The 24,462-nt window shown below is 51.9% G+C and overlaps 6 protein-coding genes across 6 annotated transcripts; 2 read left to right on the top strand and 4 right to left on the bottom strand.

Moving 5' to 3' along the window:
* Nucleotides 1-596: 596 nt before the first annotated feature.
* DSM5745_10065 (putative mitochondrial carrier protein (Pet8)) lies at nt 597-1,609 on the bottom strand (the record flags this gene model as incomplete). Its single annotated transcript, XM_026752081.1, has 2 exons — nt 597-1,478; nt 1,550-1,609. The coding sequence occupies 2 exons, from the start codon at nt 1,607-1,609 to the stop codon at nt 597-599; spliced, it is 942 nt and encodes a 313-aa protein (XP_026599143.1).
* An 802-nt stretch (nt 1,610-2,411) lies between these two features.
* On the bottom strand, nt 2,412-5,065 carry DSM5745_10064 (putative protein kinase; the record flags this gene model as incomplete). Its single annotated transcript, XM_026752080.1, has 4 exons — nt 2,412-3,181; nt 3,238-4,600; nt 4,681-4,964; nt 5,014-5,065. 4 exons carry the CDS (start codon nt 5,063-5,065, stop codon nt 2,412-2,414), a joined length of 2,469 nt encoding a protein of 822 aa, XP_026599142.1.
* A 1,686-nt stretch (nt 5,066-6,751) lies between these two features.
* Nucleotides 6,752-7,273, bottom strand: DSM5745_10063 (mitochondrial 54S ribosomal protein uL11m; the record flags this gene model as incomplete). The annotated part of the gene is made up of 2 exons (XM_026752079.1): nt 6,752-7,084; nt 7,145-7,273. 2 exons carry the CDS (start codon nt 7,271-7,273, stop codon nt 6,752-6,754), a joined length of 462 nt encoding a protein of 153 aa, XP_026599141.1.
* A 467-nt stretch (nt 7,274-7,740) lies between these two features.
* Nucleotides 7,741-9,137, top strand: DSM5745_10062 (survival factor 1 family protein; the record flags this gene model as incomplete). The annotated part of the gene is made up of 5 exons (XM_026752078.1): nt 7,741-7,760; nt 7,839-8,057; nt 8,131-8,558; nt 8,612-8,988; nt 9,039-9,137. 5 exons carry the CDS (start codon nt 7,741-7,743, stop codon nt 9,135-9,137), a joined length of 1,143 nt encoding a protein of 380 aa, XP_026599140.1.
* Nucleotides 9,138-9,553: 416 nt separating this feature from the next.
* Nucleotides 9,554-10,311, top strand: DSM5745_10061 (histone H4; the record flags this gene model as incomplete). Its single annotated transcript, XM_026752077.1, has 6 exons — nt 9,554-9,630; nt 9,710-9,738; nt 9,849-9,864; nt 9,925-10,012; nt 10,118-10,177; nt 10,240-10,311. 6 exons carry the CDS (start codon nt 9,554-9,556, stop codon nt 10,309-10,311), a joined length of 342 nt encoding a protein of 113 aa, XP_026599139.1.
* Nucleotides 10,312-11,011: 700 nt separating this feature from the next.
* Nucleotides 11,012-24,115, bottom strand: DSM5745_10060 (dynein heavy chain; the record flags this gene model as incomplete). Its single annotated transcript, XM_026752076.1, has 2 exons — nt 11,012-23,769; nt 23,830-24,115. The coding sequence occupies 2 exons, from the start codon at nt 24,113-24,115 to the stop codon at nt 11,012-11,014; spliced, it is 13,044 nt and encodes a 4,347-aa protein (XP_026599138.1).
* Nucleotides 24,116-24,462: the final 347 nt, after the last annotated feature.

Below are 24,462 nucleotides of genomic sequence, written 5' to 3'. Positions count from 1 at the left end.
ACAGGCAGAGAGAGAGTCTAGTACATCAGCAAGATATATCAGGAGAAGAAGATGAGGAGAAGCGGGGACTTGCAGGAGAGGAAGTCGTGCCTGTTGCTGGCTGGGTGGATGGATTTATTAAGCCGGTGCTAAGCCACTACATCCTCCCAGTACCTTAAAATCAACACTCGGTTCACTTCCTAGCTTGAATATACTCTCTGTACAGGGGAACGCTAGAGTATGGTTGTTAGATGCAGCGTCGAGGCAAACACAGAAACCAGACACGCGAGCAGCCTCAAATAGCAAAGAGCAGCAGTCCCCAGCCAGCGTCTCCATCTCACCCCCGCACCGCACCCCAAAGGCGGCTACTTGGCCATGCACTGGGGCTGACCCTCTCCTGCCCAGGCAAGCCACGAGGCGTCCTGACCCTGTGGTACGATGCCGCATATTTATGCATAAACTTGCAAGCTCTCCAGGGACCTATGGACGACTGCCCAGCTGTATCTGTACTAGAAGGTAGCATGTTCGCGGTCGATCGACACTGCCCGCTCTATCTCTATAATGCCCTCTATCAACACATGTATATACACATTGTCTATTGTACAATTCGTATCGATCTACTCTTCTTTCGACCTACGCTCCATAGTATTCCAAGCGAACTGGTAACTTCCCAGGAAAATCGCACCTCCAATACCGATCCACGCAACCCGCGGCTGGATACCCCTGAAAAAGGCGCTGAACCCTTCCTTAGAGATTTCCTGCACGGCATGCTTTATCTGAGCTCCGGACTTCACTTCCGCACCATCCCCTCGCCGCGCCAACATAACTCGCGTCTTGATGACGTCCAATGGTGTCGTCAACCCAGCCGAGATCGCACCGGCAATGCTTCCAAATAATGCACTCGTGGACGCCGGTACCGGTCCTTCCAACTGTTGCCGCTTGATATATGCCTCCTTCATGGCCTCCCACATGCTAAACTGCAAGATCGCAAACGGAATCTCGCGCGCAATTGTGATACCCGCTCCTCGGTATAGTTCTCGTACAACCTGTCCATATCCTCTCTTCGCGCCGCTCGCCGGGTCCGGATGCCGCAGGGCCAGAATATCCTTTAGAGCAAGCAGACTTGAGCCGCCGAACAGGCCAGCCTGAGCTCGTTGTTTGACGACCTCGGTGGGTACTCTAACTGCGCATGCTGCAATCTCACCCATGGACGAGGCGAGTGATTGTGTGAGGATTAGCTGGCTGCGGGACTGTGACTCCGGCTTTGTTGCAAGGGAGCGCTTGACACCGTCGTAGACAATGAAGAATGATGCGGCCGACGGAGCCGAGCCGAGAAGGACTGATGGAAGACCTGCGTAGATGCCTCGGATAGTCTGTCGGAGGGAGACGCTCGAAGCCGGGGCGGAGGAGCCATGATGCCTAGCTTTCTGGAGACGGGTCTTAATGGTGTCTAGCGGGTAAAGGGAGCAATCAACCGTGAGACCAGCAACGGCGCCGGCCTACAAGGAAGTAGAAGAGACTAGGTCAGCCCGCGACAATGGCTTGAAGGTAAATGGTGCTTTTCGCGTACTATTAGAGACCTGGTCCAGAGCGAGGTAGCCAACGACCCTTGATCTCGTGACTCAGCCATCAGCGTTTGAGGGATTGTGAAAAAGACTCAAATCACAATATCTTCAATTTTATGTCTTGTCCTTCCCCGGGTAAAGCCTAGGAGTGAGACAAGGGGCGGGGGAGAATTTCAGAGAGGGAGAATGAGGAGCTTGGAGCTGCTTGCTCGCGGTCCAACATTTTGTCGGCCTTAATGTAATCTTATCTCCGCCGATACCGGTTATCGCCCCAACTCGGAGCCCTGACGACTACGTGAACTACACCTCACACATTCAGATAATGATCAATTAGTGTTTGTTTATTGAGATAGTCTATTGCTACGCTTGTCCCTGAGTAGAGTTGACCACAGGTAGGTAAAAAGCACACTGAGGACGGCAAAAAAACCGTATCCCGAGACTCATGTACAAATTGCACCTAAAGGGCAAACAACTGAAGCCAAAAGTGACATGAACATGGAAAACAGAGCGAAGCAGAAAAGAAGGAAAACTAATCTAGCGGCCAAAGTTCCGGGGAAAGGTAAATCAAGAGCTGCTGCCGCCACAACGCCGAGTCAAGACGAAAGACATAAATTCGGAATTAGAGTGGTCGAGGTAAGACGGAGTATGAACAATGACCACAGGCATATTCAGCAAAGAAAGTAAAACAAATCCACCACCCGGGGGACAAAAGCGTTGACGGCACGTCTGATCTAATTGCAATTAGCACAGCCATAGAACCCATCAAAAAAGAACGGTATAAAACATAAGACGCCATGCATCTAGAAACGCACAACACAGAAAGAAGCTTTTCTCAGTTTGCTCATTATACACAATCAGCTGGTAGAATCATTTGGCCTTACTGGCCACAGGTACACTAGGAGAAGGAGGCTCGAGGACGTGCGTATGACCAGTAGCTTTAATCACTTCTCCAGTCACCTCCTGCTGGCAGGCCTTGATGTTCCGAACCCACTCGTCCGTCAGCACATCGTCGAGGGTAGCTCGCTCCTTCACGGCCACCTTGAGCATGCGACCGATTATGTAGCGGCTTTCCCGGGGAAGTAGCCTGAGAAGCCTCCAAGGCCCCTTGATAACTTCCTGACGCTGAGCGGCCGTTTGCGCGGATCCGGGTGGTAGTGGCGGTGCCTCCTTGCTGGTGGTCCGAGTCGGTTTGTTTTGGGCATTGGCCTTGTCACAGTTGGCGTCTTTGGCCGGTGGTTTCTCTTGCGGGTTCTCCGGGGGGCGATTTTCCTCTTGGTTACCTGCCGTTTGCTTGACAGGGGATCGTGGGGGTGTAGCCATAATTTTCGAGGGCTCTTCACTTATGGCCGCCGCATACTGGGGAGCCTTGTCTTCAATGGCAGCAGCATGTAGGTCCGGCGCAGACTTGACGGGACGGTGCCGCCTTGGGTCGGCGTCTGGTACCGGGGTGCCTGGTGTCGGTGTCGAAACGAAGAGTCTATAAGAGTTATCGCTGACACGGGGTTGCTTCCACGGAAATCTGCGTAGGCTCATGCAGCAGAAAATGATGGCTAGAGACCAGATATCTGTTGGGCGGGGATCGTATTTCTTCTCATCATAGACTTCTGGTGCTAGATATGGGTCGGAGCCGACGATCCCTAGTGCGATCAGTACTAATTTCTCTCGGATTATGCGATTACCCGTATAAACTTACCTGAAGCATGCACAATGTCGTTCTCAAAAGGGTATCGGAAAACAACCGCACTTCCGAAGTCAATGAGCTTCATGATGCCATGCTCGTTGACCACGACATTATCCAACTTCAAATCTCGATGAGCTAGGCCCATTCCATGCAAGTATGCCACGCCGCTCAGAATCTGCTTGAAAGAACAGGCGACTTCTTCTTTAGACATCTTGCCCGTCATGACAATCGCAAACAGATCGAACGGGGCATATTCCATCACTTCGTACCAGTGGCTTCCCTCCTGAATGATATCGAGTGTCTCGATGATATTCCCATGATGAAGGGTCGAGCCAATGCAGAACTCAGCAGTCACCTTCTTGGAATATTCCTTCAAGGTTTCCCAGGAATGACGCTCCCTGAACTGTTTGACGGCAAATGTTACACCGTCGCTGTTACGCTTGAGAAGCCTAACGGAGCCACCTGCGCCCGAGCCAAGAACCTTCCCAAGCTTTCCATACTTGGAGTTGAGACCATGATCATCCGCAAATGGAACGTTGTCAGTTGCCATTTGATGCGTAGTCTTTCCGGAAGAACGGCTAGATTTCTTTGACGAAGGCGACTCTCCGCGCTTATGCTTGTGGCCCATTTTGAAGAATCGCTTGAGCTCCGCCATATGACCGTGCGGCTTGCTTTCTGCCTCCGGCTGGCGCACGTCTTTCTTCCCACCAAAGATACCAGCGCGCTTATCGTTGCCCTTGAGGTCGGTCGCACTGGAGGAGCGCGCAGTTGACGGACGAGGATACGTCCCGGAATGGTGTCTGCGCTTCATGTCACGGCCGTTGAAAATAAATCGTGGGTCGAGTTGCGTAAGATTTTTCGACTGGGGTGGCCGCTTGCTACGAGCGTAAGGGTCGTTGGGTTCGCCAATCGGAGTTATCGCGCCTGGGGGAGTATAGCTGTCAACGGCCACGCTAGGTGTCATTGGCGGGCTTTCGTCACGGGAGCTTGCTTCGGGGCCAACGAAGAACTGTGCTCGGTGTCGTGTTCCATTGAGGGGATGCGAAGATGTCTGGGTGACATCATTCTGTTTTGATAATTGATCAGTTGACGAAGGGCGTGAGCTGGGCGCGCTTTGTGCAACTGCATTTTTCGACTGTGTGCTTGTTGGTGGTGAAGCCGAAGGGGTAATTTCTGAGGGTTGGGAAGGAAGAGGAGGAGCTTGCTTTGCCGTCGTCTGCGGCGGTTCAGTGTGTGTGGGATCGTTGTTTTTTGCTTCGCGCGAATGGGTTGCGGCTGGTGTGAGAGGGGGTGATTGCATCGCTGATGCTGGAGGGGAGGTATGAGTTGAAGGTAGGTTGGAGCCATTCCGTTCGCTTGACTCTTGAGATGGGACCTAGATCGATAAGCAACTGATCAGCACAAGGAATCCCCGGGAAACAAAGATGCCCGGAGGTGCCGAAGGTTTAATCATACTCTTGACGTCGGAAGAGACACTGGATCGTATGAAGTGTTGAATAGTCTAGCTTCTTGCAGCTGGGACTTCTGAAGAGAAGCGGCAAGAGACCGGAGATCGTCTTCCTGCTTCCCATCATTCCCAGGTGCAGCAGGCGACTCCTTTGGCTCGTATTCTTCATTCACAGAAGAGAATCGAACCTGGGCAGGCTGTTGCTTGGATTTGGCGTCATTATTTCCCGCGTCAGAATCCCGTCCGGTAGGCGTCTGGTTTACGTTTTGGAGCTCTCGGTTTCCTGCAGAAGCTAACGATGTTAGAAGATGCATTTGGAGTACCGGAGTGCTGCTGCCCACCGAATTGCGCAGGGTTTCTCCCATCGGCAAAGTCAGTCGTTTTGGACGTCATGGTGTCGAGGATTGCGGGCCCGAGTCATGCCCCTCCAAAGACGTAATAATCAGCGAGTCGTAGCGGAGGATGGAAGATGGAAAGTAAAGCAAATATGGTCCATGTAAATTTTGCTTTTTCGTGACGACGGCGACCAATCGAGGCGGACAGGGTGCGAATGGACGGGGGGTTTCGCGTGGTCGACGGGGCGAATCTTTCGTCAAGTCCGATTGCTGTTGTTACTCACAACGGTCCGGGAGCTTCACAGACCCGGAGAGAAACGGATGGGTGAACTTCGGCCCACCGAGAAAATCCCAAAGCAGCAACGGGTTCCGTTTACCTTGGCCGGCAAGATGAGAGCAAGGAGCGGGAGAGGCAAGGAGTGGAGAGTCTGATAGATAGAAAGAGAGGATGGAGGAGAGGAGGGGGTGAGACTAAGAGCAGAACAGGGAACCGGAGGAGAGAGAAAGCAGGAGCGGCGGCGGCGTCTCCGACTTTGGAGAGAAAAACAAGCGGCGGCAATAGCGGCGAGATCCACTGCTCTAGGTACTCCGTCGGGGCTGGTCTAGATTGACGCAGACTTGACTGCAGTCACTGTATTATGGCCAGAGAGAGAAGGACAGGATGATGATGACAACCGAATACCGGTAGAACAGCTGACGAAACAGGCCGAGAGAATGCTCGCCAAGTGAAATAACACTCAGATATCAACGATTCGGAATCTCGCGGCAGCACTGATGACTACATTCGACCGCGCCGTTATATCCGTCATCACCAAGCCCGAGGCTGTCCATCTGACGAGCTCTGCCCCGCCATGTTACAGCAGCCTCAGCAGGGCCTCCAGTGCACTGGTGCAGTATCTAGTCTATACCTAATGATAATAATGCTATTATATTCGAGTCGGTGGCTGAACATGGGGTCCGCATTGGTCGCTTGTATCGCTTCTCCAGATCGGTGAGGTCTTCCAGAAGCAGCCGGGTCCCATTCCTCCTTGCATGCCGAATACGGGGTACATCATCCAGTCCTGTGGCTCTCATTGGCAATCGTTTCTATTCCCTTTCCGGCAAAATTATCGTTTATTATTCGTTCCCTTGAATCTCCTGTTCAGGCTGTTCTCGAGTCCATACGCACTGCGCAGTACGTCTCCGGACCTTACTCCGTCATCCAGAATTCAAGATACGTGTGGGGTTCCAGATACTGGGGTCAATTTAGATAGCTCCTAGCCCCGTCTAGCCTCGCTCCCGGTGAATACCGCCAAGCATACAATCATTGCCTGCGATGCATATTTTCCTCCTTGATTCTCCTGTTCTTGCGCCAAGCGGTTGGACATGGCGATGATCTTCAGTAGGAGGTAACCATAGCATGACACAAAAGTCAAAACATCATCATATATTGCTTGGCTCCTGGGCACTTTCTTCGCCTGACCTTCCCCGGTCCCCAGATTCTCCCGGTGCTGGCCCTGGCCACTTGCTGGATGCCAGACATTCGTTGCTTGTTTTATACGGGATACAGAGCGCCGTGGCTGACGCCTCTGATCAGTGCGGAATGCTTCGAGTTAACTGCGCTCCAGCCGCTCCTATATCGCATCAAAAGCTATAGTACATCGTATAACAGACCCATCTCCGAGAACGCCAGTGTGTATCATAATATCCTAAGTTGCTGCACATGCAATGACACCACATCACTCAAGCGTCGCCTGCGTGCTCCCTATTGAACAACCTTGATGCCAACAGACTTGGCCTGCGCCATGACAGACTTGCAGAGCCCCTCCAAGCTCAACCCCGATAATCTCGTCTCGGACTGCTTGATCTTCGCGATTTCGTAAACGTGCTTCAGGGAGATCCGCCCGATGGACTCGTGTCCGGGCTTCTGAGCACCACGAATCCGGGCCTTGCGCGGTTCTACCCTGGCAGTTTGCAGCAGTAGGTATGTCGTCGTGGGGGTTCGGAGGTCGAAGTGAAAGGAGCGATCAGGGCGGACGGTGACGCGGGCGGGGATAGGGACGCCGGGGTTGATGTGTGCTGTTCTGGCATTGAACTCCTATGAAAAGTCAGCGACCATTCTTGCAAGTTACCCGGGTAGTAGCTTTGCGCTGCGAACCTTGCAAAAGTCCATACTCTTGACACCTTTAGAACCTAGAGCCGGACCGACGGGCGGACTGGGACTGGCTTGTCCGGCCCCCACGATGAGCTTGACAATCTGATCTTTGGCTAACGCTTTCTTGGCCATGGTGAAGGAGTGGTATCAAAAGGAGCGTCAAGGAGGGCTCAATTCGTCAACATCAACCGGTCTGTTGCTGCATTTGCGGCCAAGATTTTCGAGATTGATGGGCGGCCGGGACCGGCGTTTCTGTCCGTTCCGGGAGACCAGTCTCGCCGGAAAAATGCTGGACGTCATAACGAACCATCGCTGTTGCTCCTGCTCAACGCTCGATCAGAGCTTGAGGGCCGGCTGTAGCCGTAGTTTCCATGTATAAAAGTAGCTCCAAGAAGTTCTTTTTGGCAGTCGATATTGGTCTGGTCTTGCCTTCTGCTCGACCCGCGTCCGAACCCCTGCCCAAAGCTTGTATTGTCGATTGGAAGACCCCTTTGGGCCCCGCGCGCTATCGTTTTCTCCCTGATCTTCAGATCTCCTCCGGTGCTCTTCCCTAGTCTCTTTCCACTTTCCTCAACTACTCCCCTTCCTGTCTATCCACCATGAACTGGCTCAAATCGACGTAAGCTTTCACCTGCTTGTTTCATCCTCGCTCCCTGACTGCAACCCTATCTTCAGCTCGCTAATCACTTGCGTATAGTCTCTCCGCCGTTGCGGGCACGCAGGAACCGATCTATGGCCCAGAAGCCATCCAGCCCGTCTCCCAGCAACAAACTGAGGATGCCCCGTACACTGAGCTCACCAAGCACGACCTGCGGTGGCGTGCCTACCAGTACACCAATGTAGAAACCCAGACGTACTATGTCATGGCCGACAATGGGACGCTGGTGATGGTCCAGATCATTTACAGCAACATCGCGTGAGTCTCCACCGTCATATCATCACTACCATAGTATGATTTGTAAATGCACTAACCGTGTGGTTTTACAAAGTGGCATTCACACCACCGCCCAGTTCAACTGCAAGATCTTCAACACCTCTGGCGATGGTACCCCTCATATTTGGTTCTCGGACCCTCTGTACAACCACATGTTCGACGAGAGCATGTCTTCTTTTGCCGCGGATAACATCTCGCTGTCCCTGAACGAAGAGGGCAATGCCTACACACTCAAGTCCGCTGTGAACGAGGGCTGCCTCGTGGACTTGACCTTCAACCGTGCCGCTCCCGGTTTCGCTATCGGCAAAGATGGTACTACATACTTCGGAACCGACCCCGAGAACCCATGGGGATCCATGCGCCACATGTTCTGGCCTAGGTGCACTGTTACTGGAACCATCACCACCAAGGAGAAGGTTCACGATATGACGGGTCGGGGATTGTTCTCCCAAGCTCTCCAGGGCATGAAGCCCCACCATGCAGGTATGTCAAATATGTGGTTAGGGTAGTCGATGGCAGATCTCTGACTAGAATAGCCTCCCGCTGGAACTTTATCAACTTCCAGACACCCTCATTCTCCGCTATCATGATGGAGTTCACAACCCCGCCATCTTACGGGTCAACGGTGGTCAACGTCGGCGGTATCGTCAAGGACGGCGAAATTATCTACGCTGGCACGACCAACACCGCAACCCACACAGAGGCATCCCAGGATGAGACGAGTGACTGGCCGGAACCCAAGTCTATCAGATGGGTTTGGGAGGGCAAGACGAAGGACGGTAAACCCGTCAAGGCAGAGGTTGATGGCGCCCTCGGTCCTAAGCTTGACCGTATCGACGTCATGGCTGAGGTGCCAGGCTTCATCAAGACCATTGCTGGCAGTGTTGCGGGTGCACGGCCATACATCTTCCAGGTAAAATATCATTCCTTGAAGCTAGTTGCTCTAAGCTCACAATTCGCTAGTACTCTCCTCAACAGAAGCTCTCCCTCAAGCTCAAGGTCGGCAACGACGAGTTTACAGAGGAGGGAAGCATGTTCTCGGAAGCGACTTTCATCTCCTAGATGTTCTACGTACATACATCATACATTGCTTCCTTTTCAACGGCGTTGAGTGCTTACTCAATATATGTGCCACGAAATTACATTATATATTCATAAAGCAGCCGAGTCTAATACTGCATAGTGTATAGTTTAATGCCATTCCGCTTCTCAAACACTCATTGCCAACCTTCTCACTCTATCTTCACTTGACTCAATAACTTGCTCAAGCGCTCAACCAAACATCGACATCTTGTGTTATACGCTCTTGTCAGCGAGGTAAACCAAGTGTTCTCCCACAAAATGCCAGCCACCTCTCTTGATACAGATCATTCCTACTCAACACACGCTTCCTCTGGCTCTCGATACCAATCACCTCTTGACGACTTCACCTCACCTCAAACGAACATTTCATCCCCTCGTATTCCACTATCGCCCAAATGCCCCCCTTCGCTTCTAATAATCCCAAGCCAACCGGCCTTCGCGGCTTAGGCGTCGTGAAAGGACGGCGCCACAAGTACGTCTTCCACTTTCAAATCGCTATATGCTGTCTCCTTTCCATATATACAGCTTTCCGATACTGATGAGGTCTACAGAATAGTGAGAGATAACATTATGGGCGTCAGTATGTCTTCTCAACCACTCACTCTAAGATTCCAGCTGCACCCATCTATCCATCTTGAGAAGCCGAGAAGCCCCAGAAAGCGTTGCTAATCTGATATTCTCTGGATACAGCCCGCCCCGCAATTCGGTACGGCTCTAATCGCATCGAATGACTGAGGTACATCCTCTGCTAACATACGAGCTATAGTCGTCTCGCTCGCCGCGGAGGGGTGTACCGCATCAGTGCGGAGATCTACGAAGAGACACGTATTGTGCTGAAGAAGCGCTTAACAGAGGTACGCTGGGTATATCCCTTTTCCTTTGTCCCAGGCTTGGCTTTGATCTGCTCCTAGCATAGACGTACCATGTCGATAAGATATATATCTCTAATAAGTATATAGACGATACGCCAGGTCATACTCATCATGGACTCGGGCACGATTCCCTCGAATGAGAGAAAGGTAAGACTGTTCACCTCACTTTTCTGCAACATGAACTGACGCTGACGCTGTTCCCTGCCTAGCTCGTTACGACCCGAGATGTGAGTTCCATGAACTTTCACATCCCCTTTCCCTACTACGTCTTCAAGTCATGATGGAGCGGAACGCATACATACAGAATATGGATGGAAGCTGACTTGCTATCCTCGATGGTTATTGGGTTGAGCAGGTCATCTATGCGCTCAAGCGAGTACGTGCCGCCCTATCCCCGGCATCGGCTTGTGTCATTACTCGCGGTGCCTGCTAGTATCCGATTGCTAACAATAGTTCTTGAGTGATGAATAGATGGGGCAAACCATTTACGGCTTCGATGGCATATCTGGTGAACGGGGAACCTAGAGCCACTCCCTTGTCTCGATGGTACTGGAAAGAAGCTCGTTGTTTGGAGGACATGTTGAAGAATGGGATGGAAGTGAAATGGCCGTTTAGCTTGTGAATACCTTGGTGGTGCGCTGTTCCCGCGCTGTTCCCGCGCTGTTGCTCTGTGGTGCACTACAAGCGTTTGGTTTGGTCGAGGAAGTTGTTAATATCCTCGTGGTTCGTGTGGGGTGTTGGTATTACCGACGTTCAGTTGGAGGGCATATCTGGTGCTGGTCACTAGACCCAGAGGGAATGAATCATGATTGAATGAACAAAGTCTATCATTGAAATATACAGTGTAAAGTGTAACGTAGACAGCAAAGTAGAAGCGCCTGAATGACCTAACTAATACAGGGTAATAGGGCGTCAAAACACATAGATGTCAGAAATAACCCATACCAACCCTCAACGGAATGGAGTGGATAATACAAGAGCCTAAGCATCAATCATAAGCTGCTCACCCTCATCCAACAACGATGTGACACGAGACAAATCCGAAATCATCTTGCGTCCATGACCAACAAGCAACAACTTCTCCGCGTTTGCCGGCAATCCAAGGTAAGTAGGTGGCTCACGCTCAGGCAACTTGTTAACCCAGTCCACGAACGCACTCAGGCCCGTTTCTCCAGGAAGGGTAAGACACTCGTCATCCTCAACGCCATTGACAAGCTTATAGTCGACCTCAAAAGCAGCAGGGGTCAAGAAACTCTCGACGAGGCGCTGCAACTGCGTGAAGTCCGCCGAGTCGTCGACCTTGCCTCCGTACATCTCCGTAATCAGAGTGCGGATCATGTCCCAGGGGAGCTTTTGGGGAGCGACGTTTGAGCGGCCTTGAGCAACGACGTCAACCCAGTGGTCAATAATGTTAGCCGAGCACTCGTAATCGCTGTCGTTGAACTCCCAGAAGCCCTTCCAGCCGAGGCTGGGTGCGTAGCGGAGACGTTCTTGAACGACGGCATGCAGGAAGCAGAGGAGGAGGTAGACGCGGGCCTTTTCAACAGGAGTGTTGCTGGCGCGGGTGGATAGCGAGGAAAGGGAGTCCTTCATGTTGGCGCGGACACCAGCAGGCTGTTCGTACATCAGGACGCGGGAGGCGCGGATGAGGTTGACAGGAATCTTCGGGGAGGACTCCATGGAGAGGAAGAGGCGGAAGTCCTTATGAGGTTTGAGAGAGGCCAGACGCTTCTCGAGGCTCTGGAGCCAAGATGGCGCGAGGTGGACGTTCTTGACGAGCACCCAAGTTCCGGCGGAGGCGGCGTTGTTGATTGCTTTGTCGGCGCTCTCGAGACCTTCGTTAGAACCCATGGCGATGTTCGCGCAGGTGGCGTGCGTGCGTTCCACCAGTGCGTCGACCTTGTAACTTGCGTCGAAGCCAGGGCTGGAGCTGAGGGAGATCGGGGCAGTTGCAGTGACCTGATTAACGATGTCTTTGAGATCGGTGCTCCCTTCGTATAACTCGCGGCCAAAGACGGCGACAATGAACCGCTCAGCAGCCGGCACAAACCTATCCATTCTGCAGAGCTTGACAAGCAGCAATGACCGGAGAAGTTTGTCGAGCTCCGACGTGTTCTCATCCCAGACGGCGGGAACAAAGTTCTCCGCGAGCTCCTCGCCTAGGAACTGATCCCATTGCTCTGCAGTAACAGAAGGAAGATGCGATTTGAACAGCGACATGTTGCCAAACGAGCTCATCACCTGGACCTTGGCCTCGGGGTCGGCTGACAAGTCGGTACCTTGGACAGACTCATCCAAAATGGTGTCAATAATGCCCTTGTCCATTGGGTAAGGAGCCGCCTGGGCCAAAAGCATGGCCAGAGTAATTCGGTCCTTCTGAATGACTCCCAAGGAGGTTCGTTGGTAAGTAGTGACGAATAGATCACGGAGAATGATCTGGATGCGCTGTTGGTAATCTTCCATCTTCCGAAGACCAGATCTCTCGAGATTTGGATTGTTACGCAGAACGGACTCGAAGATATCCGTGAAGTACTGGAGCGAGAACTGGTAGAAGTGGTTGATGTGGTGCAGCTGTTCCAACACTGCGAACACAGCACTGCATGAGCGCGCAATGATGCTGTAGCGCTGGGTGATCTCTTCGACTTCAGTCATGACACCTTCAGTCTCAGCCATCTTCCTGGAGATATCGGCAGCTTCTTTCTTCAGAGTCTCAAGTGTTTCAATGACATTGTCATCATCGAGAATATTGCCGTGAGACTCATTCAGGGCTTGCAGCAAGCGCTTCTCAAGCTGGCGAAGATGGACATTGAACTCGCCCTGTGCCTTAACAAGATCAGAACGGCGACGGTCCACATCATCACGCTCAGACTTGAGAACTTCGTTCAGGGACTGGATCTGCAGACTGCTCTGCGTGATGGTGAAGTTGACAAACGTGGTCCTACTGCAGATATCCGGAGCGAAAGTAGCAGAGGGGTCTCTCGTCGAAAGGAAGAGCTTGAACGAAGGCGAGAAATCGATTTCCTGTTTGCCAAGCTGAATGAGAACACGGCCTCCAGTCTTCTGGTACTCCTTGTTAAGGACATGGTTGAGAATAGGATCCAGATGCTCGGCGTCCTGGATAAGGATTGGGTTTCCGAAACGCAGTGCACTCTCAAGCTGTTTGACGAACGAATCGTCTAGGAAACTAGTAACAGTGAGCTTCCTCTCTGAGCTCTCCTTCTGCAAAAACTCAGTGACACGACCGGAAGGATCGATGATGAGAGGGTATCTATTGTAGCGCTTCAAGAAAATAGCGTTCTCCGTGCTAAGGTCATCAACTGGCAGCGAGTGTGCTTGCCACGCAAGACGTTCATCCGCATTGGACAGATATTCTGTGATAGGGTTGTGCGGCTTCAGGCTGATGCCAGACTGGACCAGATGCTGGACCCAATCCTCAGTCATGGCCTTACGGAACTGCTGGTCGTAGAAACCAGCATAGGCAAGGAAAGCGGCCGCAATGAGGACATCACCGACAAGTGTGCTGATTTGAGTTTCGAAAGACTTGCTTCCCTCCTCCCAACGCGTGCGTTCCGACGACAGACTCTTGAGCAGGCTCATACTTCTGTCCACCTTGAACTTCACTCTCTCCATCTCCGCCTTGATTGCTTGCGTTTCACTAATAAGTGCAGCGTATTCGGACTTGTAAGTGGCGATACTATTCTCGAGTGTTCTAATATTGTCCTCGATAACTTGTGCCTCGGCTTTAGTCTGCAGCGCCTTGTCCTCAAGAAGTTTGACCTCATCGCGCAGAGGTCCAACTCGGTCCAAGATTGCAGAGTAGTTGACCTGCGCTTCAACCCACTGAACCAGAGGACCACAGGCCTTACTTGCACGGTTGACGCGTTCGTAGGTAAAGTCCTCTTTCGAAAGGAATTCGTTCTGCATTTTCGTGCGGTGGTTCTTGGTCATCTGTTTCTCGTTCTTGTAGTTGACGATGCTGGCAATGAAATCGTCCTTGCGCACAATACCCTGAATGGTCTTCCAGCTATCGACCTTGTGCCCAAGCAGGGTGCAGACGGCTTCGAGAGCAAGTCGGACACCAGAGGGTGGGTTACCCATGGAACGGACTTCAGTAAGATGCTGACGCTTGATGTTGCTGACACTCCTGGCGGCTTCTGCGACTGCAGGCTCAGCCTGCTCTAGATCGTGAAGCACGACCTCTTGGCGAAGAGCGACTTCCTCCTCCTGCTTCTCCAAGGCTGCTTGGACTTGGAGTGAGGTTGCTTTTCGTTGCTCCGCCTCTCGTTGATCAGCGACCATGCGCTGCAGCTTTTCGTTGGCTTCGGCGTCTTTCTTCTCCAGTTGCGTCTTCTTCTGCGCTAGACTGCCTCGCAGATCACTGACTTTCTCCACAGTATCCCTAAGTTTCTCAAGACCGACGTTGAGATGCCGCTGTTGCTCCTCCAGATCTTCGCGCTTCTCATTAAAGAGCTTAACATACTGAGCAACGAAGTCGAGGTAGTGGCGGGGAGTAAGGAATGTGGTCTTGCCTTGTTGCTTCTGCAGGCGCTGATTGAACCGTTGTAGCGAGTAATGGATGTACACCATTGCATTGACAACAGTGTCGCGATGTGACGCAGGCAGGCTAAGCTCACGGTACGCCACAGGGATGCTGGAAGGTGCAAAAAAGCCAGGCTTATCAAGGTCGACAGACTGGGTAAGTTCAGAACCGACCTGGAAAAGAGCCTGATCGGACCAGTCTCCCATCCAGTTGAGGACGCAACGGTTGAACAAGGCCGGACTTGTTGCAGCCTTTGAGGAAAGACCTTCTTCAGGCGGGTTCATAGTGAAGACAACGTGCAGGTTCTTGACAATCTGCTGGGTGAACCACTTGTAAAGTTCCTCTTGGCTGTCCAGGATAAGCCCCTGGCGTTGGGCACCCTCCTTACAAGCTGTCATGAGAGAAGCAAACTCGTCTCCCTCGAAAAGACCAGGAACCTCAGCGTTGGCTAGGAGGGTATTCATGCGTTCCAAGAAACCAGAGTCCAGAACGTTCGACTCGTCCATGATGAAGCAGATCTTCTCACCCTTACAACCGGCGCGGCGGAGAACGCTCCGGAGGTCGTCATCGAAGTCTTCCGACGAGTACTTGCCGTGCACCTTGATCTGGAAGACTTTCAAACCGTTCATCCAGGCAACGAAGCGAGACAACGTTGTCTTACCACTTCCACTCACACCAATAAGGATGAGATGACCTTGGGGTTGACGGAAGACACGATCTATACGGAGGGCGTGTTCCAAGACATCGTTGAACAGAACCAAAGGCACGTCGACTTCTTCTTCGCAGAATGTCTTGAGACGGGCCTTGACGAACTCACGAAGTTGCTCCTGCTCAACCGGAACATAGTTTCTGGACAGCCAGTTGGAGAAGAGAATCGGGCCCTTTAGAGCAGCCTCTTGGTCGATGGTAGGGAAGTTATCAAGGGCAATTCGCCGAACAGCATCGGCAGTCCAAGCGCGTTCGTCTTCGGTAACAAGACGATCCTGGAACAGACGTAAAGCCTCGTGTGCCCAGATGCGAACAAGGCCCTCAACAGAGAGACTTTCAAGTGGCTTAATAGCCTCGTATACACCGCGAACCCATCGAGTCAATTCACGAGGAGAGTACACATAGTGGGGCTGGATCTTGGGAGTGAATCGTTGCTGAGACTCCAGATAAAACTGCACCATAGCCTTAGTGAGGGACTCAGAGTAACCGCGCAGTAACGGAAGAATCTTGAGAATGGCAGAATTGAACGTTCCGTAGATCTGGTTGAGCGAGATCTCACCAGGGTAATCGACCATAACCAGAGGGGAGTGGCGGAGGAATCGTTCAGCCAGAGGGGTACGACCTGCGTCGGTGGGAGGGTTACAAGCACCGACGAACTGGATGCGGTCCAGAGAAACCCAGGTCTTGTCAGACGTCCTCCAGAAACCATTCTGTTCGACAAGCTGGCGCAAGAACGAAATTGCCCGTTGTGTTCCGTATTTGTCAGGAGCCGGCAAGTTGATTTCATCGCAGAAAATAACCAGCCAACGACCGATCTGACTAGGAGACATAACGACACCGTTCAGAGTCTTTTTGTATTCACAGTATTGTTCGAAGGTCTTAATAAGAAGGTCGGGAGTTGTGGCGCTGGAGAAGTTGAGACCAACAACCTCCATGTTGGGCAGCTTGCGAAGCGCGGCGAACAGGGTCATGGTTTTACCAGAACCTGGAGGACCGCAAAGCAGCAGTGGCTTATGCTCTGCGAGCCAGGAGTAGAGAACATCTTCGTGGCGAACTGTATCCACGGTAGGAATAACAACATCGGTCTGAGTGATGGAGTGAGTGTTGACATCAATAGTCGGCACCTGAGATTGCCAGCTCGACCAAGTTCCCTTGGGAAGAGTCACATCGAAATCGATAATGGAGGAATCTGTCTCAATAGGGAGATCGATTGTGGTAAGACCAGACACGTACTCTCCGAAAGACTTGCGGTCTGCCAAGGGACAATCTCCAGTAAAAGACCAGACAAGGGCAAGAAGGAGCTTCTTCGAGATGTAGGACTCAATCTGTTCATACTCAAGCGGGAAGTCAACATGCTGGATATTGTACTCGAGGACGTTCCGGCAAGCCTTGTTCAAGAGACTGAACAGAGTGTTGAGAGCGCGGATATCGGTGAACTCCATAATGTGGCTGTACTTCTTGGCTTCCCCGAGCGTGTTGAGAACGAGGTCATCGGTCTGCAGTAGTTGGGAAAGGACTGACGAGAGCATTTCCTGGCAGTCTTGAGTCTTGACAGGGCTTTGACCAGCAGGGGCACTATCATCATCCAAGTCCTCGAAAGTCTTGGTCTTGAGCGACTCGACGTAGTTCGAGATGATCATTGAGGGCGTCACGGTATCTTCATTGAACCAGACCATACCGCAACGACTGACAGTAGCCAGAGTAGCATATTTGAGACTTTCAACTTCGAACATGATGCGGACATTGGGAGGCAAGTTCAGACGTTCTCCGTTGGGTAGAGTTAGCAGCTTGTTGTCATCGAGCACACTGTTCAAGTTCTCAACCCATTCGGGATCGACATCACCGTCGAAAACGATCCAGTGGCGTTTTGTGTCTTCACCACGGAGGTTGTCCACAATCTTTCTCAGAATACCAGTAAACAGACCGTCTGTCCACTCACGGGTAGTGCTATCCAGGCTACCGTAAAGAGCCTCCTTCGACATGACCTTGGAGTCAATGATATGAGAAACACCCTCCACACCTTCAATTCGCTGAAGAGCTTGAAGCAAAATCTTCCATGCAGACGATTTACCAGCACCCGACTTTCCGACCATCATGACACCGTGATGGATGCTCTGAATCTGGTAAAGTTGGAGAGCCTTTGTGATCCACATCTCGCTGTCAACGAAGTGCTGTTCACGCGCAATATCTTTGATAGCAGCAGTAAGTGCCTCGTAGTTGGCTGGCACATATTCGACTCCAGCAAAGTCCTGCTCCTGGATCTGCAGCATCGTGGCAACATCATCACGTACCAACTTGGGAGCGATTGTCTCACGAAGACTCTGGACAATGATTTGGGGCTCGACAATGTCATCAGGGCCAAGCTCGCCGTTAGTGTTGGCGATACGGGCACGCTTAAGGCCACCAGAGCTAACCAGGACACTCTTCAACGCACGAAGACCGAAATCGTAATGAGCTTGCTTAGACAGCTGAGTAGAGCAATGGTCGAAGAACGGCACAGTCTGCTGCGAGAGGCGCTTCGCTTGCTTGAAACCCTGGGAGAACAGCATAACTTCGGCAATGAGCTCCTTGTCAGGCTTCGACATGGCAACGCTTCGGAAGAGCTTCTTCAAGTTGTCTGGCAGGTTGGAACGACCAGCATAGCCAGGGTTCATGGTAATGAAGATACCAGTGTTAAGGTTGACACTCAAGCGTCTACCGACCAGATCAATCTGAGACTTCTCGTCAGTCTCCTTGTTTTTGAGACCAATCTGGATGTTCTGGATTTGCTGCGAGACAGCTGAAAGGATACGCTCTTCAAGACGGTTGAACTCGTCGAAACAACCCCATGCACCAACCTGGCAGATACCGAGGAAGATACGACCCATGGCCTGGAAATCGAAGGTATCGTCACAGCAGAAGACGAGAGTGAAACGACCGAGTTGCAGACCCAAGGCCTTGACAGACTCAGTCTTTCCGGTACCTGCAGGACCGTATGGCGAGCCACCGAGCCTTTGACATAAGGCTTGAGTAAGAGTAAGGAAACAGCGATCCGTAAGAGGAGTGCGAACAAGGCGCTCAGGAACACCGAGGTACTCAAATCCATAGTTCAACTTGGCGTTGGCCATGTGGACGTACAGGCGCTGCAGGAAGTCGCCATCGGCCTGGTAGACGTAGCGCATCTGCAGCAGCCAGAGGTAGTGTGTTGGGCTCGTGGCATTCGATGCTACGAGCTTGGAAATAGTGTCACGCTGGTGAACGAACTCCGTAATAAGGTGCTCGCACTTCTTGCGGCTGATAGGGTCTAGATCTCCCAAGACGGTCACTGCGAGGAGTTCGAGGACCCGGACCTGAGCGTCAAAGAGTGTGGGGAGGCTAGTGCCGCCGTTCTCCAGCGACTTCTGCACCTCGTTAGTCCACACCACTTGACTAGCAAGAACGACAATTTGAGCAGGATAGTTGGCTATGAAGTCGTCAAATGCAGTGCGATCGACCTCGGTGGAGTTGTAGAGAGGCTCGAATTGTTCAATCGCCTCGGTCAGGAGCTCGGCAAGGGTTGATTTCATGTTGCTCTCAAGGGCAGTCAGCCAGTCGTTGATTCTAGGCGTCTTGACCAGGTTGACTTCCTTCTTCAGCCTGACTTCTTCACCCTCCTTAGAGGTGAACCCGACAATGTTGTTGTCGTCATCCATCAGAACACCTGATAAACCGGCAAACATCTTCTTGAAATGCTTCGCGACACGGAAGATGTCGTTGCTGTTTCCAATAATTTCAAGAAGATCCTCGTCACCAACAAAGTAGAAACGAGGGAAGGAAACACGCTCTCGTTCCAAGTATTCACCCAGAGCTTTCTGGATTTTGTTGAGCAACTCAGCCAGTCGTTCAAGAGATTTCTGAACGCCATTGATAGCGAGGACGTCGAGGACAAATGGCGACTTGTAGACCTTCTTCATCACGGCAAAGAATTCGGAGTTGATGTTCTGGAAGCGGCTCGATTCGAGGGGTAGCAGGTGCTTGATATCGGCATTGCCCGTGAAGACACCCTCAAGGTAAACCCACTGGCGCTGGACATCAATCCAGACGTCAAACAGGACATGGACACGGTTAAGTTTGTCTTCCCAGGACGAAGCGTCCTCCTCGAATTCTTTGTAGTAAGGAGAATGCCTCATGGCCTGCAGGGAGTTCAGGTTCTCGCTGCACTTAGCAAAGAGGTCATCGAAGCCCCGGATCAAGCGGCACTTATTCTGGTAGTTGACAAGGTCCAGCGAGTAGTTTTGCCAGGTCTCGCGCACAGACTTCAAGAACTCCTCGAGGGCCATTTCACCCTGGGCCTGTGCAATGATATTACGGATTACTGTCTCACTAGCCGCAAGTTGAAGATCCCAGACATCGCCAAGGGTCAGGGAGACCAGTGAGAACCGCTTCCCTGGCTTGAGAGCTTTGTAGATCTTCAGCCAGTGTCGCTCACGGACGGCTTCAGATTTCATGTCCGAGAGCAGAGGGTTGACCTTCAAGAGTCCCTTGAGAACATTCTGAATGTGCTCAAACGCAGCATACTGGCGCATTCGACTGGGCATCTCCTTGGTCATCTTAATAAGGCCGTCAATAGACTGGCGAAGTTTCCTTGGCTGAATACTCGTCCAGAGCGCGTCACGCAAGTCATTGAGACTCCTCCAAATAGTAGACAGAGCGGCCCACACTGACATAAAGTCCTGAACTTCTTCCAGGATCGCGGGTAGAGCAGATGCGGCACTCGAAGGTAGGTCAAGAGCCTCCTTCGCTTTTGATACCATCTCGAACTCGGACTGAAGAGATTCGAGTCGGGTCTGGAACATGCTAAGAGAGCGAGAAGCTTCCTCGGGAGGAATAGTACCAGAGACAGGCTTCTCTTCATTCCATTGCGCAATAGCCTCAGTGATCTTGTCGCTAATAACCTTGTCTTCGGCGGCAATCTTCGCACGTAGCGCCTCGGTCTGCTCCTCGACAATCTTTCCCTTTCGGCTGAGTAGTTCATTAAGAGCCGCCCATTCGCCATCGACGTTCTCAACGTGAAGCCAATCGCCGGGGAACTGGTAGCGCTGACGAACAAGAGTAGCCTGACCTTGCCGGAAAAGATCCACCTCAGGCTCCCATACCTTAGCCTTGCGCTTACATTGTTGCACACTGGTAATGAAAGCCACGGCGTGCGCAGTGGAAGCAGAATCCAGAGATTTGCCTTCCAAGTCATGACGAGCAGTAGCAATTTCGGAGTGCACTTCGCGCATGCGGTTTCCGAGTTTAGATCCAAACTTAAGCAGAATTTCGTGTTGCCACTGGTCGTACTTCGCATTGACTCTCGTCTGAACCTGCTCGTAATCGATCTTGATGTTGCCAAACGACCGGCTGACCTCGGATGTGTCAAAGGTGGCCCGGCTCTTGCGAATTTCTTGGAGAAGTTGAAGCCATTGAGACAGGTCGTCACCCAAAATGTCATAGACTTGCTCAGACTGCAGATCCCACAAGGACTGGAATTGCAGCCACTTGTCGACGTACTCGGAGACTTCCTTGAGCCTAGTTTCTACAGCATTGTAAACCAAGCTCAGTTCGTTTGTGCAGTACTGTGGGAGATCAGCAAAGCACGCCTCCGAAAGCTGAACCTTCTGCACTTCAATGGAGATCTGATAGCGGGATGACTTGATCTTCTCGAGATTGCAGATTACACCGAGCCAGTTATCGAAGTGTGCAAACCAAGTTGCCCGAGCATACTGAAGAGGTGGGTCAAGATGGAGGACCTGGTTACGCATAGAAATTTCGTGAGTAAGGCCTGGGAACTCAATGTTGTATGCTGGAGCGTCCGCATCGCCTATTCCATTGGCTTTTTCCATAGGCTGCTGACCGCTTTGCCATTCCTGGAATGAGTTTGTCCACTCGCGGATGGCCTTGTGCAGCCGCTCGCTAAGGATACCCTCAATCTTCTGGTTCAAACCGTGCACCCAGTGTCCGAGGTTGACGTAGTTCTCCAGGTTAAGCTTGTCTACGGCAGCTTGAATGGTGTCCAAACGCTGCTTGAATGCAGAGAACTCGTACGGGCATGTCTTGAGCTCGTGAGTGGCTTTCTGGATGGTATCATTGATAGATGCCAGGACCGCAGTTTTATGTTGCAGGACGGCAGCTGAGGCAGCGAACTCTCGCACGAATTGAACGTGCTTGCTTTCACCCCTGGTGCTCGGAATTACCGAGTCGAGAGCACCATTTACCAGGGCCGCTTGTTTCACATGTAGTTCATACGAGTGAACAAAAGATTCCCATCGGAGGGGAATACCTCTCCCAATCATGCTCTGGGCATCGTTAACGTACCCGTTCAGCAGAATGGCAACGTCAGTCATGGAGAGAATGGAACGGTTCGTTTGGAGCAACGTGCGGACACTTTCCATCAAGCTAATAGCGTAGGGATACACTCGCTTGGCCTCCTTCGAAATGTTGCTGACAGCATGAGGGACTTGGAAATTGAGCCAGATCAGATTTCGGATTTCCTTGAAGAGGGCAATAATCTGAGCATCAAAGTTCACGGCGAGTTCCAACGTGTTGCCCGCGGCTCGGTTACGGACAATGTTGAAAAGACGTCCAGAAATGGTGATACGCCGCCTTTGAACATCGTGTAACCATGTCTCAAACACGGGTCGCGTATCGAGTTTCTTCCTGAAGAGATTGCCTTCTGCTTGGAGCTTCTGTCCTTCAGTGTGTAGGTGCCAGTCCTCTCCCAAGACATCCTCAACCTTACGCATGTAACCGTCTAACTGACGCTCGATCTGGCGTGCCCAAACGATGGCACCAGAAACGGGAGGGAGATCTCGCAGCTGAGCCATTGCGTGCGCTTCAGAATGGCCATACTGCTGCTTGAAACGTTCATGCAGTGCAGATATATCCTGCTTGACATTATCAATGAGCTGAGTTTGGTATTCACCAATAGCACCTCTGATTTTGGGGCGGACGAGCAGGGCATTGAATTTGGAGAAGACACGGAACATCTCATTGGCATTCTTGGCCGTAGCAAGACGGTCACGCAGGCGGGCAATGATGGAGTTCTCAACTCTAGAAGTGCGTTCGTTATACGCAATCTCCCCTTTAATCCAGTTCTGAGTTCCCGTTGGGGAAACATCTAGCACATCCACGTCCTTCAAGGCAGCGTAGGCTTGCGCAACTTCCTCTACGGCATCAACATCGCCGATCTCCTCAACAATGGCGGCGCCATCCGCGGCGGCACCGGCGGCAGCATCACCGGCAGAATAGCTCTTTGGGCCAAGGACATTGGCGATGGTTCGTTGGAGTTGCTCATGGTTAACACGGAAGGTATTGATGTACTTCAATCTTTCAAGAGTTTTATCGTGGCGCGAATTGATCTTGATTGGAATGAACTTTTCATTTCGTCGCCGCGTAGATTCGCGAGCAACGTTGGTGAATTCCTTGAGGTTGTCGTCCCAAGTTCGCCAGATTGAACCAGCTGTTTTCATCAGCGTGCGGAACTCACGGTACTCGAGGTGCATGATGGTCCGGCCGTTAAGTAAGGAGTGGATTTGGGCGTCAAGATCGCCCGAGATAGCCTCCACAAGCGCAAGGGCGCGCTTGATTGGGTATGGGGTAATCTTCAGTTTCTTGTTGAGATGGTTGAATATCAAAGTGAGGGATTCCCGCACTTTCTGCAAGGACGTGGCGGAGAGGAGTTCATCGAGGGGGAAATCTCGCATCAATTGGTTGTATTTCTGGACTAGATCCGTCGCTTCACGCAATCCAGTGTCTGCAACAAAGCTGAGCGTGGCCTGGTAACGCTTCGCGTGACGTAAAATGTCCATGGTTAACTGAACACCATCGCCACGTAGCTGATTCTCAATACCTTCCAGCGCAGTCTCCATGGACAGCCAGAAGTTGATTTCCTGCGCTGCCGACCCGCTATCCGCATCGCGAGACATCTTTGTAATGGTCTGAATTGACTTGATCCAAGCGTTAACATTGTTCTGAATGCTGTTGATAAACGCACTGCTTTCTAGAAGTGTCGAATCAATAAGGTCCACCGAAGGCTTAACGCCTCGCTTTTCTGCTTCAACAAGAGCCGCCTGAACCACTTCATGGAGGGGTAAGTTCAATGCAGGAATTTCGACGTTCTGCTGGAGATGCAAAAGCCCGAGTTCCAACTCCGCGAATTTCTTCTTAGTCCCGGGAACTCCAGTTTTGACCTCTGAGTCCGTCTTTGCCTTCGCGACGCCGTCCTGGTTACGGGTGTTGGCTTCAAAGTACGGGCTAAGACCATGGTGGACTAGTAAATGTAGGATCTCGTAGGGCGACAGCGAAGTTCCTTGTTGCGCCTGGGTGTTGTTGAGGGCAGCCGGACCGGGAAGATTCATAACCTGGATCTGCGACGATATAGGAAGCGAGGGGTCGATAGCTGCCGGTCGTTTGATAAAGGCCACCGACGCGATGGTTGTAGAAGAAGACGAGATTTCGGTAGAGAGGCTGTAAACATATTCGGCGGGGGATTCTACAACAAGCACAAGTCAGTTTGCGTCTATGCATTTCCGCATATACTGAAGGTACGTACCTTCGCCACCAGCAGTCCCGTTCGCATGCTCTGATGCCACGAGGTCCTTCTGCACATAGAGGGCGACTTGCGACTCCGACGCAAACCGCAAACATCTCTGCGCAGTTTCGCTATACTTGGCTTTTGACAAAAGGCTACCGGTGTTTTCCAGCTCGCTTTTCAGCGCTCCTAGAGTCACCCGCAGCACATCGACCAAATATTCCACCACAGTGTCGGCATCGACCAACGGCCCTTGGGTTATGGCGGTGGGGACACCGTCCGGTACCCCGGAAGGTGCAACCTCCATCACGATTATTTTCTATGAGAAGTGACCCAACTGTATCATGGATAGTCGAAAAAAAAAAGGTGGAAGAACGTTCTGGAGAAGAAAAAGGTAGATCGCGGGCAAGGAACGCTATGCGACGCTGGTCCGCAACAATAACAGAGCGGGCTAGAGGCGGTGATAACGAGACCGGATAGACGACGCGAACGGGGAATACGCTGGGATCGAAAGAATCGGAAGTATAGAACAGTAGATTAAATAAGTGTATGCCGTTCAAGAAGCCTTCCGGGCGTTCATTTGAGCTGCAACCTGTCCAGAGGTTGAGTTGGCCACGGGGTATGATAAGAGACGCGGCGGCCTCCAGGCGTGTT

The sequence above is a fragment of the Aspergillus mulundensis genome (genome assembly GCF_003369625.1).
Source record: "Aspergillus mulundensis strain DSM 5745 chromosome Unknown scaffold_14, whole genome shotgun sequence".
Classification (NCBI taxonomy): Eukaryota; Fungi; Ascomycota; class Eurotiomycetes; order Eurotiales; family Aspergillaceae; genus Aspergillus; species Aspergillus mulundensis.
The sequence above is the reverse complement of the archived record's forward strand: the minus strand, read 5'-3'. Positions and strand labels throughout refer to the sequence as shown.